This window comes from Balaenoptera ricei, chromosome 15 (assembly GCF_028023285.1).
Source record: "Balaenoptera ricei isolate mBalRic1 chromosome 15, mBalRic1.hap2, whole genome shotgun sequence".
NCBI classification, from domain to species: domain Eukaryota; kingdom Metazoa; phylum Chordata; class Mammalia; order Artiodactyla; family Balaenopteridae; genus Balaenoptera; species Balaenoptera ricei.
Window position 1 is genome coordinate 53,861,702 of NC_082653.1, and position 13,328 is coordinate 53,875,029.

Below are 13,328 nucleotides of genomic sequence, written 5' to 3' on the forward strand. Positions count from 1 at the left end.
TTCTCATTTCTGCCGAGTTACTGCTTCCCTGTGTCTGTCGACGCTACACCCCAGCCCCAGGAGCAGGACCCGGCGGAGCAGACGCTCAGTGAGCATTTGGTGACCTGTGCCCTCCGCTGGGGAGGCTCTGTACTCAGCACCGGGAGTGGGTGGGAGCTCCTGGCCCTGAATCAGGCGGGTGCCCAATCCTAGCGACGGGATCTCGGCCACTCGGCCTTTCCTGGCCTCGGCTTTCTTTTGGTAAAATGGGGATAATCATAAGCTTCCTTGAAGGGTTGCTGTGAGGATTAAGGTTGCTGATTTGCCTTAAAGGCACCAACCAACCAACTCCCAAGTCCACGAGAGGAGCCTCGCCTGGGGTATTAACGGATATTCACCACCCAGGAGGCTGACGAAACTCAACCCCACAGGCATGAACTGCCCTGTCTGGTTCACCAGGACTCCTGGGGTTGGTCAGGGCCTGGATGTAACAGACACTGAGGGATGATCTGCTGGATGAACGAATGGAGTCGAATGAGAAATCCTTCTGGCTCTGGGGTTGGGAGGGTATGCATTTTTGACCTTGGAACACTAAGCTGGGTTAGATTTGGGAAAAATGCAGGGAGCTGGCTTCTTGGAACTCAAACCAGGCTCTAGGTTCTCGTATTTATTCATCGTTTCCACCAAGCTCTACTGAGCACTTGTGGGTGTGGGGACTGGATGCCACGTAGAGTGGAGATGAGAGACAGGGTCCTGCCTCCCAGAGTGGAGAGTCCAGGGGGAGGCATACGATTCAACAGTCCCACAGGAAGAGATTACAAACTGGGATGCAGCTGCGGAGAAACAGTATAACGGGGGAAAAAAATCCAGTCTGGGGTCTGGGAAAGTTTCTTAGAGGAAGTGATGTTTGGGCTGAGAGTTACAGGACAACAGGAGTTAAGGCAGGGGAGGGGCAGTGGAGGAGGGCTCAGCACCAAAGCAGGCGGGAGAGCGGAGCAAGATGAAAGCCCTCTCAGCTCTTGTCCCATTTCAGTAGGAAGAAAGCCAACAGGGAACAGGGGGAGAAATCCTGCTTGAGAGCAGAGAATAGGTGGGGCTGGAGCTCCCCCATCACCCCTCTCACCCGGTACTAGGCCTCCAGGGGCTGGAGCACGGCCAAGGGCGCCTGGGGATGCACCAGCTGCGGAGGAGAGGGACCGGGAGATGACAAGCCTGGGTTGTTGTAGAGAGATTTGGGGTTTTCTCCCTTGTGGAGATAAATTCACATACAGGTGAAATTTAGGGCTTATGGACTGTGGGAAATCAATATGAGCCGTCAATTTCCTGTCACTCAGGAAAACAAAAATGGCCTCCAAAGCACAAGACTAATTGTGAACTGTGCAGTGAAAATGACGCATGTCTTTGGTAAAATTATAAGGAGCCACGCACCTCTTCTTGATAGCTGGTCCTGTAGGCTTGTTCTAGCTCCTGATCCAGGAAGTTCAAGCTGAACTGATTAATGGGTGGCTTAAAAAAATAATCTTTCATCAGGCTAGAAGAGACGATAAATGCAATCAATCAACGTGCAGCACAATCGTTATATTTATTTTATCAGAAGATCACAGTTACCTACTGAAACGCCATTTGTGAAGCGTGTCACAAAAGCTGTACCTAAAAGTCACCATACAATAGACATTGCTCAACTGCCCCTTTTAGAACATGTCTCTGGAAAGTCCTTCATGCTTCTAAACATAATCCCATTTTAGGTTTCACCTCCACGAAAGAATGCCCATTCACCATTAATATAACACACATCATCAGAACCGTGCTTTTGAAAACATCTTCCTAACGTCCAGAATTAGAATAGAAGGAGGCAGCAGCTTTTTTGTTCCATAAAATGATCCCTTCCAAAGGACCAGCAGATCCCTGTACTGAGCGTACTTATGTTGATTTGGAGGCTTCCTTGCAAACATAATTCAGAACCGGCTGTCCTGTCACTCAGAGTACTGACAGTAATTACCACTGTCACCGCTAACAGGTTGTTATCACAAAATTGTGTTTATAGTTAGTGTAATTTTGGTGCTATTGTCACATATGCAGATTGCATGTAAAACCTGAAAAATGATAATGCTCAATGATTTTAATAGCAGAGAAATCAAGCCTGCTTTACGTGACTCTTTCATTCTTTTATGGACTGCTAGCAAATAGTCATATCCTTTTTATCCTGCAGAAAATTACTATAAATTTAAGGGAATGTTAGCATAATTTCAGAAGGCAAATGCAGCTGTGGGATGTCTCTCTCCCTCACATAATAACTACTAGAATTAAATCTGATGATATATGTAAAGAGCCTATCATGTGCCTGACACACAGTAGGGTTCACTGTAGTTCCTCCTTTCCCTGAAGCAGAGTGGGCTCTCTTTTTGTGCTAAGTGTGCAATACCTTACTGGGCTCTCAGACTTAGAAAAGAGAAAATTCTATCCCCTAATGTTGACCCCCTATCCTCCCCTCCACTTGGCAAGTATGGACAGAGGGAAAAACAACAAAGCAGCTATAAGAAGGAAATGTAATGGTTTCATTTTTGCAGTCAAGTGGCAGGATCCACACTATAAAATGTACTGCTCATTTGAGATTAATATTGGGAGGTTCCACTTCTGGGACTGGAGATTAGCTCCTGTTAGATCAATCGTCTCTCAGATAACAACTATAAACCCTGAACAAAATATAAAAACAACTCCTGGAAGGCACTGGCAATTGACCAAAGCAGTAAGAAAATGGAGGAAAGCCACACTTGCAACAGGTTGAATTTCTTGTGGGGTATTTTTTTTTTCTTTTCTTTTTTGCCTAAAGAGAGTCATTGGTCAGCACCACATGTAGGATGGCTAAAACTCAGAAAAACTACAGTTTTACTGACCTGGAATACCAGAAAATAGAGTTTAGCATGCCCACCAATGGAAAATGAGGTTGGACATTCCAGAGAGAGAGGACCAGAGAAGGGGGAGCCCCAAATTCTGCATATAGGCTCTGCTCGAATCTCTGGCTGACCCTTGAAATACACATGTGCATGGCAGACTACAAGCCTAATTAAGGCTGAAGGAATAGTGGCTGCCCACCTCAGGGTAGACAGAGTTCGGTGTTTGAGTTCAGATGAGTTAACTGTCTACTAAAACAAACAAAAAGTTGATATTCTTCAAAGGAATGTAACAGAATCCAGATTTTCTAACCATTGTACATAATGTGCACAATGCAATTCAAAATTACTAGACAAACAAGGAAACAGGAAACCATGAGCCATCCTCAACAAAAAAGCAATCAATAGAGACCAACCTGAGATTACCAAGAGGTTGAATTGGAGGTTGGGGTTTATAATGTATATGGATATAATACATGTGAAAACTGTAACATAAGGAATGAGAAGAGAGTAATGTACCTATACAGTTGTAAGATTTCTACATTTAAAATGAAATGATACAGGGACTTCCCTGGTGGCACAGTGGTTAAGAATCCGCCTGCCAATTCAGGGGACACAGGTTCGAGCCCTGGTCCGGGAAGATCCCACATGCCACGGAGCAGCTAAGCCCGTGCACCACAACTACTGAGCCTGCACTCTAGAGCCCACGAGGCACAACTACTGAGCCCTTGCGCCACAACTACTGAAGCCCACATGCCTAGAGCCCATGCTCTGCAACACGAGAAGCCACCGCAATGAGAAGCCCGCGCACCACAACGAAGAATAGCCCCCGCTTACTGCAACTAGAGAAAGCCTGCATACAGCAACGAAGACCCAACGCAGCCAAAAATAAACAAATAAATAAATTTATAAAAAGAAAAAAAGTGAAATGATGCAACATTAACTATAAGAAGACTATAAAAATAAAAGACTGCCTAGAGCAACCATTAAAAGAAAAATAATGCAAAGAGGTATGGCTAAAAAGCAAATAAATATATTAAAATATAATAAAAAAGGCAGAGATTGTCAGAATGATTTAAGGAGCAAGACCCAAAAGAGATGTATTTCAAATATAAAGACCCAGGTTAGAATTTTTTTAAATGGAAAATGATGTAGCATGCAAACAGTAAGAATAAGAAGGCTAGAGTGACTATGTTAATATCCGATAAAGCAGTCTTCAAGACAGAGTATTACTGGGCACAAAGAGGGACACTTCAAAATGATAAAAGGATTATTTACCAGGGATATATAACACTCATAAATGTGTATGTACCTAAAAAAGAGCTTCAAAATACCTGAAACAAAAATTGTCAGGACTACAGAGAGACACAGACAATTCCACAACCACAGCTGGAGATTTTAACATCCCTATCTCAATAAGTGATAGAACAAGAGACAAAAAAGTCAGTAAAGAGACAGATGATCTGAACATTACTGCCAACCACGTGGACCTAATTGAGGTTTATGGATCACAACATCCTGAGAATGCAAAATATGCATTCTTTCAAACGCACATGGTATGTTTACCAAAACAGACCACATGTGAGACCACAGAACAAGTTTCAATAAATGTAAAAGGAATGAAGTCACATAGTGTATGCCTTTGACTGCAATGACATTAAATCAAACATTAATAACTAACATATGTAAATACCGTTTGTCACTAAAAGGAGCCAGGGCTCTTTGGAGAAACGGCTGATTCCTGAGCTGGGGCAGGGAAGATATAAAATGAGCCTGTTGTGCTGGAAAGTAAGAAATCACTCAAAACAAATGAAGGAGCCGTGTCGAAAGGACACAGGAGCCAGCCTGAAGGGAGGCTCCCAAAGGCCAGATTCGGGACAACTAGAGCATCAAACTCTAATTAGGACAGTGATAAATGATGTCCTGTTAAGTAAATCAGGACTCCATGAGGGTTTATATGGATTTATAAATCTATAGATGGATACATTAAGTAATAAGTGGGGAGGAGCTCTTCTTTACTGCAGAATGCCAAGCCCCAAATGATAAATGCACAGTCAGCGCTGAAGCAGGAAAACTGCCATTTTGACCAACATAGTAAAGACGGTTTCAACCAAGAACCATCAATGGAGATTAAGTCTAGGGAAGTGTGGTGAGGAATGGGATCTTTACATGATCTGAAAGCATCTTCCCACAGATGGCCGACTAGTCACAGGGAGAAAATGAGTACAGACTGGAGAAGTTGGCAACACTCGCCCAGCTGATCAACATCACTACCCCTGATGAAGGTCAAAGGGGGCACCATGGGCCTCTGGATCTGGTGCCTGAGAAGACACGTCACCTCCATGGGATCTGGACACACAAGCAGCCTGGACAGAATCGTGAGGAGATGTCACACAAATCCAACTTCAGGAATATCTTATAAAAGAGCCAGGCCTGCATGTTTCAAAAATGTCAATGTCATGGAAGATCAAGAATGGCTGAGGAACTGCCCCAGATTTAAAGACTGAAGAGGCCTGACAACCGAATGGTGCAGCATGTGATTCTCTACCGTGCTATGGGGGACACGTGGGACCACCCAACAAAACCGGAATAGGAACCGCAGACTGGGTAAAACACCTCATCAGTGTTAAATTTCCTGAAGTAGGTAGCTATGATCATGTGCAAGAACACCCCTGTTTTCAGGAAACACAGTTTTAAGGGGTAGAGAGCACGATGTGTCTAACTTACTGTCAAATGGTTCAGAAAAAAAATAATAAATTTCACAGGGAGAGAGAGGAGAATAAAACAAGCAGAGTAAAATGTTAAAAGTTGGTAAATCGGGCAAAGGGTGTAAAGAGAATCTTTTGTATTATTCATGCCACTTTTCTGTAAGTTTCAAATTATTTCAAAATACACTGACAATGGAAGGCAAATGCGTGGGGGGGTGAGGTGACTCAGAAAAGGGGGAGCTTCTACCTGCAAATCTTTGCTTTGAGGCAGGTGGCTGCATCTTACCTGTCTTCCTTGATAACATCAACAAAATGGGCATCCGTCTTCTCCCGGATGTTCTTGAACCTCAGCGGAAGGAGGGCTGACTGGTCCAAGCTCACACCTGTCCACCTTCCCTTCTCCTGTAAGATCTCGCACAGGGAGGTCTGACTGTTGGTGAGCTTCTCCTCCGGGGGAGGGCTCAGCAGTCCGTTTTGCGTTTTGGAACTGGGTCCTCCAGAAGCCTGTGTCAGGATAAGGGGGTGGGGGCAGACACAGAGGCTGAGGCGTGAGATGCAGCAGCACTATCCCCCATAACACGGCCATACTGGAGCCCCCTGGACTGTGCCCCGCACACCACAACCTGCACCTTTGGATCTCTGCTCTAACCCGAGCGCTCTGCCTCTCTGCCGGTCTGCTTCTCCCCATTCCCCCTGTCTCCTCCAAACACACCTCCAGGCGCCCAGGACAGTGGTGTCATGGGAAGAGCCGGTAAGGAGGTCAGGGGGAAGGCTAAGGCAGGAGTTGGGGAGGCTCCCAGAGTTTCCTGACCACAGAACCAGCATTCCAGAAGCCAGGAAGACTCGAAGGAAGCGCAGGGGTGGATCCAGGGAAAGGAAACCCAGAGCTGTAAGGGCTGCGGCTTAAGAAGGGGTGACTGATTTGCATTTCTCTAATAATCAGTCACCCCAAGCAACCTAAATGTCCATTGACAGATGAATGGATAAAAAAGGTGTGGTACATATATACAATGGAATATTACTCAGCCATAAAAAGGAATGAAATTGGGTCATTTGTAGAGATGTGGATGGACCTAGAGTCTGTCATACAGAGTGAAATAAGTCAGAAAGAGAAAAACAAATATCGTATATTAATGCATATATGTGGAATCTAGAAAAATGGTACAGATGAACCTAGTTCCAGGGCAAAAACAGAGACACAGACATAGAGAACGGACATGTGGACACAGTGGGGGAAGGGGAGGGTGGGATGCTTTGGGTTTTTAGGATTGACATATACACACTACCATGTGTAAAACAGATAGCTAGTGGGAACCTCCTGTATAGCACAGGGAGCTCAGCTTGGTGCTCTGTGATGACCTAGATGGGTGGGATGGGGCGATGGGAGGCGGGCTCAAGAGGGAGGGGATATATGTATACATACAGTTGATTCACTTCGTTGTCCAGCAGAAACTAACACAACATTGTAAAACAATTGTACTCCAATTAAAAAAAAAGAAGGGGTGACTCGACACAAACGATGTGGAACGACCCAGCATCATGCAGGCTCGTGGGCCAACGACCCGAGGGTGAGGATGACAGATTTGCACCTCCCTGGAGAGTCGCCTGACTCAGAAGCTTGCTTGGAGGCTCCTGGGTCTGGTCTCCAGGCGAGACTTCTCTGCACTGCCCTTGCTGCTGGCCTAACCCAAGCCCTCCTCACGCCCCACCTCTCACCCTAAGGGTTCCCCTCTTCTCCTTCCACATCCACATCCCACCAGCCGTTGAGTCCAGCTTCCAGCCCTGCAGGTCTCACTGCCCGTCAGGGTATCCCATGCAGGTCAGCATCCATCCTGCTCTTTATCAGTCTGTTCAAAACCCAGAGGACTCGAAGGTATGCAGTGGTGTCACCCAAGAGGAGTTGCCCTCGGAACTGAGAAGCTGACCAGACAGGATGTCCTCTCAGGTGGGTGCACCAGGAGAGGCACTGACAGGGACCACAGCCCAGAGCGGGTTACCTTGGTGCTGTTCTTGGGCTCCTCCTGACAGCCATTCTGGACTGCTCCGCCTTCGGCGCCAGCTTCCAATTTGGGAGCAAATGTGATTCTGCACGACGGGCAGGTCTACGAGAGAAACACAGACCGTAGGAGCTCACTCAGGCAACATGACCTCACTACGTGATTCAAACAAGTCAGCTGCTGTTGCAATTTGCTGTCACACAGAACGGCGCAACCAAATGGAAGGCTTACCAAACCACTCAAGATGAGTTAAAAATGAACTGGCTGGGGCTTCCCTGGTGGTGCAGTGATTAAGAATCCGCCTGCCAACGCAGGGGACACAGGTTCGAGCCCTGGTCCATGAAGATCCCACATGCCGCGGAGCAACTAAGCCCATGCGCCACAACTACTGAGCCTGCGAGCCACAACTACTGAGCCCACGCGCCACAACTACTGAAGCCCGCACACCTAGAGCCCGTGCTCTGCCACAAAGAGAACCCACGGCAATGAGAAGCCCGCGCACCACAATGAAGAATAGCACCCACTCGCCACACTTAGAGAAAGCCCGCGCACAGCAACGAAGACCCAACACAGCCAGAAAAAGAGAACTGGCAGCATGAAAATGGAAAATAAACCACACAAAGACCTGTACGTGAATGTGCCCTAATAGCTTCTACTTTTTAGGAGAAACAACTCAGATGTCCATCAGCAGATGAATGGATCAACAAAATGGGGTATATCTACAGAACAAAACATTACTCAGCTATCCAAAGGGATGAAGCACTGACACACACAACAACGTGGATGAACCTTGAAAACTCGTTCAGTGAAAGAAGCCAGACACAAAAGGCCACAAATGGTGGGATTCCATCTGTATAAAATATCCACAAAAGGCAAATCCACAGTGACAGAAAGGAGATTAGTGGTTGCCAGTGGTGAGGGACACAAGGGAATGGGGAGTGACTCTAACCAGTGTGGGGTTTCTTTTTGGGGTGATGAAAATGTTCTAAAACTGACCGTGGTGATGGTTGTACAACCTTTCAAACATACTAAAAACCACCGAATTATACACTCTAAAAGGGTGGATTATATCTCAATAAAGCTGTTGTTAAACAAACTAGCTGCCAACCCACACTCAAACACTAAGCGAAGGTTCTCAAGCTCTCTGTGAAGGTGAGCTGTTCTCATAAAGCAGGACAATCGGAGGGACGAGCTTACAGACCCAGCCCTTCTTATTCATTTGCAGGAATTAGCTGACCTAGAAAAGACAAGGCAAGACTCAACACCGCCACATATAGTACAACACAGGGAATACAGATAGTAGTTTACAATAACTACAAATGGAGCATAACATTTAAAAATTGTCCATCACTATATTGTACTTCTGTAACTTATATAATATTGTACAGCAACTATACTTCAATAAAAAAAAAAAAAGTACCACCGCAGATAGTAGAAAGGGCAAGGCTTTCGTTTCTCACAAACCAGGGTTCAAATCCTCGATTCCTTACTGGTTTGGAGACCCCTGTTCAAATCCCTCACCTCGGTTCTCTCCTGTGTGAAATGAGAGTGAAAACACTTTTCTTGAAGACATATTGTAAGGATTTATGAATACGCATGTAGAAAGCCTAGCATTGCTCCTGGCGCTCAGTGTATCCTTAATAAATGTGCTCTTATTATTAATATGATCTGGTAATCTAGACCACTGAGATAATCAACCACCACTGAGATAGCAACTGACAGCATCCAGGGGAGAAGACAGACTTATTAGGCTTCAAAAACAATTTCCTAGCGTAAGAATCGTTAAGCACTGGAATACACTGTAGGAGGCTAGATATTGTTTCAGAAATTTTAAATAATAAAATTTAAATAAAATAAATGTCACTTAGTGCCTTAGGGCAAGGATATAACCCAGATCACATCCTAAGTTAGATTTCAGGCCTGTACTGTATTCAATAAAAGAAATAAAGATTCTAAAGAGTTGTGTAATTTGGGAATCTGACGCAATGCACCCATTAAATTCGAATGTTCGTATTCATTCAAGAAGTGAAAATATACGTGCCAAAAGAGCTAGCCAAATCAGGGAGTATCATGTCCAAGCAAACAGCAGTACCTAGGTAAAATCTGCTTGTAGCTCGGAAAAAACTGGCATTATTAACAGGGGCAAGATGCTCTAATTGTCAATGGCATACAGTAAAATTATTTTAAAGCACCTCTTGGTATTGACTGAGTTAAACTTCAGAACATGTTGCCAATGGGGCCAATGATCTTCTCAAATGGAAAAAAAAATCCACTACCACACACATGAAGTGACTCCCCCACCCCCAGAAAAAAGTGCGTGCGTCCACGTGACAGGCCAGCAAGATTCCCAAGGTCCTCCCTAGCAGGTGTGTGTGTGTGTGTGTGTGTGTAAATGGCTTTGGTGGTGGTAGCGGTGGCAGGCTTGCTTCTCTAGGGAAACACAGCCTTTTCAGGGGCCAACTGATGGCCCAGGGGTAGGATGGATACAGCCTAGAGCGGCAGGGGTGGTGTGGAGGGTTGAGACCCTCTGAGCCAAACCCTTAGGCTCCAGGGACTGTCTGTCACCAATCTCGTAAAGACACGATGGAATAGTGAACAGATTCTCTGACCACTTTTTTTTTTTTTTTTTAAAGTCTTTATTTATTTATTTATTTATTTATTTATTTTATTTTTGGCTGTGTTGGATCTTCATTGCTGTGCACAAGCTTTCTCTAGTTGCGGCGAGCAGGGGCTACTCTTCATTGTGGTGTGCGGGCTTCTCATTGAGGTGGCTTCTCTTGTTGCTGAGCACAGGCTCTAGGCGCACGGGCTTCAGTAGTTGTGGCACGCAGGCTCAGTAGTTGTGGTTCACAGGCTCTAGAGCGCAGGCTCAGTAGTTGAAGTGCACGACCTTAGTCATTCTGCAGCGTGTGAGATCTTCCCGGACCAGGGCTCGAACCGGTGACCCCTGCATTGGCAGGTGGATTCTTAACCACTGCACCACCAGGGAAGCCCTCTCTGACCACTTTTCAAACGTTAAGTCTACAGAACAAGTGTAACACAGTGATTAAAGGCACTGGTTTTGAAATCAGACTGTCACAGACTGAATCCTTGTTCTATCACTTAATAGTATGGGAATCTCTCTGAGCCTCAGTTTCCTCCTTTGTTAAATGGGATTGTATCGTAAGGGCAGAATGAGGAGACACATGTAAGGCCGGTCAGAGGTATTTTATAGCTACTTTATTTATTTATTTATTTTTTGGCTGTGTTGGGTCTTCGGTTCGTGCGAGGGCTTTCTCTAGTTACGGCAAGTGGGGGCCACTCTTCATCGCGGTGCGGGGACCGCTCTTCATCGCGGTGCGCGGGCCTTTCACTATCGCGGCCCCTCCCGTTGCGGGGCACAGGCTCCAGACGCGCAGGCTCAGTAGTTGTGGCTCACGGGCCCAGCCGCTCCGTGGCATGTGGGATCTTCCCAGACCAGGGCTCGAACCCGTGTCCCCTGCATTAGCAGGCAGATTCTCAACCACTGCGCCACCAGGGAAGCCCCAGAGGTATTTTAGATCAGCTCTAATCCCATGGCACTGACCTCCTAGAATGTTGAACTGAGAAGGATGATGAGGCCACGTCCTAGCCCCGAGGGAGGGGACCCACGGGGGCGGGCGACGTCTGCCGTGGGTGAGGGCTTGCGTGTGTGAGCGTGCGTGCATTGACCACACTTGGCTCCACACACGCCTGCAGTGTTGGGGAGTGCTCAGTAAACACTGGTCCTTAACACTGAAACATCGGGTCACTATTCTCTCTGGTTCTGAAGCCGGTGCATACAATCATTTAAAGTCCTTGATCACAGACTGGACAGCCACCGGGCGTCTGCTCTTGCCCAGCCCTGTGTTTTCAGGCATCTCTTGGCATCAGCTTGCTCCTAAGGATCTTCCTCTCCTCAAGTACACCTGATGCACTTGAAGAACAGGCCATCTGCTTCTTAGGAATTCCTCACGGTGTGCTGGCTTTGCATATGGATGATGTTTCATGCATTTAGAGCCACAAATATGCAAAAGTGACTCTCAAACCTATCGGACACCAGAGAGCATACACCCGCTGCAAAGGAGTCCCTGGACAGGAGTCAAGGCCACCCCAGTCAGACACTGCATCCTCTCTCTGACAGGTCTTGGCTGTGAAGGAAGGGGTGGGAGGGCCAGTGGGGACTGGGACTGTCCGTGGGGACCGGGCTGATCTCAGGGGGCCGGGGGCCGGGCTCTTCACAGATGGGCAGCTCAAGGGTACACCCTTTTGGCAAACAGAGGCTGCGGGGCCTGTACCCCATTCTAATGCACGTCCCGCAGAGCTGCCCACAAAAGAACCTCAGGGAGCAAGGACGTGTGTTGTCAGAGCCCGGATGCTCACAACGGTCTAGGAGACTGTGCTCAGGGAGCCCCGGGGTAGAGCAGGATCCGTGAGGACCTCCTAATGGTCTGAACGGTGCTCACTCTGCACACTCACAGCAGCTTCATCCAGGGAGTGGGGACCCGGGGGCTGGGGAGGATGCCAGCTGTGGACCCAGGCCCTCCTGTGGCAGGGTGGTTCCTGCAGCACAGGGACCCAGCAGCAGATCATTTCGTTGTACTGTGAAGATGTGGCTCTTTGTCATTCTGTTTCTTCCTCAGCTACTTTCCTTTTCTGGGGGAAACTGTACTGATTCTAACTTAAAAACAAATGAAACAAAAACTTTAGAGAAATCTGTCTGCCCTGATGGAAACTTTCTCATATCTCGACATTCCCTCGATCTGTAGGGGGAGCCTCTTGTGCTCCACGGGGGTCCCACCAAGCAACGGTGGGACGGTGGGTGGGTTTGTCCACCCCCTCCCCCGAGCAACTTTCCTTTAACTATTTCCAGCTTCGTTTTAATCAGGTTAAAACGTCTCACATACTGGTTTTTGCCAAGCAGATACCTCTGTGAAATGTTTGCCAACCCATTAAAGGCCCGTCTCTCCCCCTGAGCAGCTGCTGTCATCTCAGACCCCAAGAAGCCCTTACCAGGAAGAGGGGTTTAGATTCTGGGGACTCTGCGGGGCACGCCCAAACTGAGCAACTGACTTGTAGGGCAGCCCCTCTGCAGACACAGTGGGTCAAAGCTACTGTTCTAATGAGGGCGGCTGCCACAATGTGGAAACGCCTCAGTGCCCAGGACGTGCCAACGAACACTGTCAGGTCCTTATCCACGCCATGCCCACGGTCTCGTGCACCTGATCTCCATTAATCCTCATATCGACGCTGCAAGGCAGAAGTGACTGTCAACAGCGGGGGTCAGACTGCGGGGCTCCTGGCCCCTGACCACCATGCAGCCTCTCTCTGGCCTCCTTTCCTGGCACAAAGAGGACCCAGGAATAATCCTGGCACTTTGATCTCCTCTGCCTTGTTCCCCTGAAGTGACCCAAGCAGTTATGGCCACCTCCTGGTTCCTTTAAGTGGCACCACTGGACACCGGCACCAAGGGGAGCTTCACCAAGACCAGCTAAGGTCTCCAGGACAGAGGACTCTCCGAGCTAAGGAGTGTGCTGGCTGTTGCCTGGGAAACCCGAGATCCCCTGGAGAACAGCCAGGAGCAAACTCTTCATCTTCCCAGATTACCCACGCTTCCCCCCATCTCGGATGTGGGCTCTGGAGGGAAGATTATAACGATTTCTCTAACACGCTTGGGTGCCTTTGCGTTTGTTTTTAACACATTTCAACACATACACCCTACATCCTCTTCAGAATACATGGCACTGAGCTATAAA

At 47.4% G+C, this 13,328-nt stretch overlaps 1 protein-coding gene across 3 annotated transcripts in view; it reads right to left on the bottom strand.

Annotated features, from left to right (window-relative positions):
• Window positions 1-13,328, bottom strand: part of ADCY9 (adenylate cyclase 9) — a 173,986-nt gene that overhangs the window by 24,407 nt on the left and 136,251 nt on the right. For all 3 annotated transcript variants that reach the window (XM_059899021.1, XM_059899022.1, XM_059899020.1), the window contains 3 exons: window positions 7,576-7,680; window positions 5,865-6,082; window positions 1,408-1,510 (listed from right to left, as the gene is read on the bottom strand). In XM_059899021.1, coding sequence (XP_059755004.1) covers window positions 1,408-1,510; window positions 5,865-6,082; window positions 7,576-7,680 — 426 coding nt within the window. The remainder of the gene's footprint in view (window positions 1-1,407; window positions 1,511-5,864; window positions 6,083-7,575; window positions 7,681-13,328) is intronic.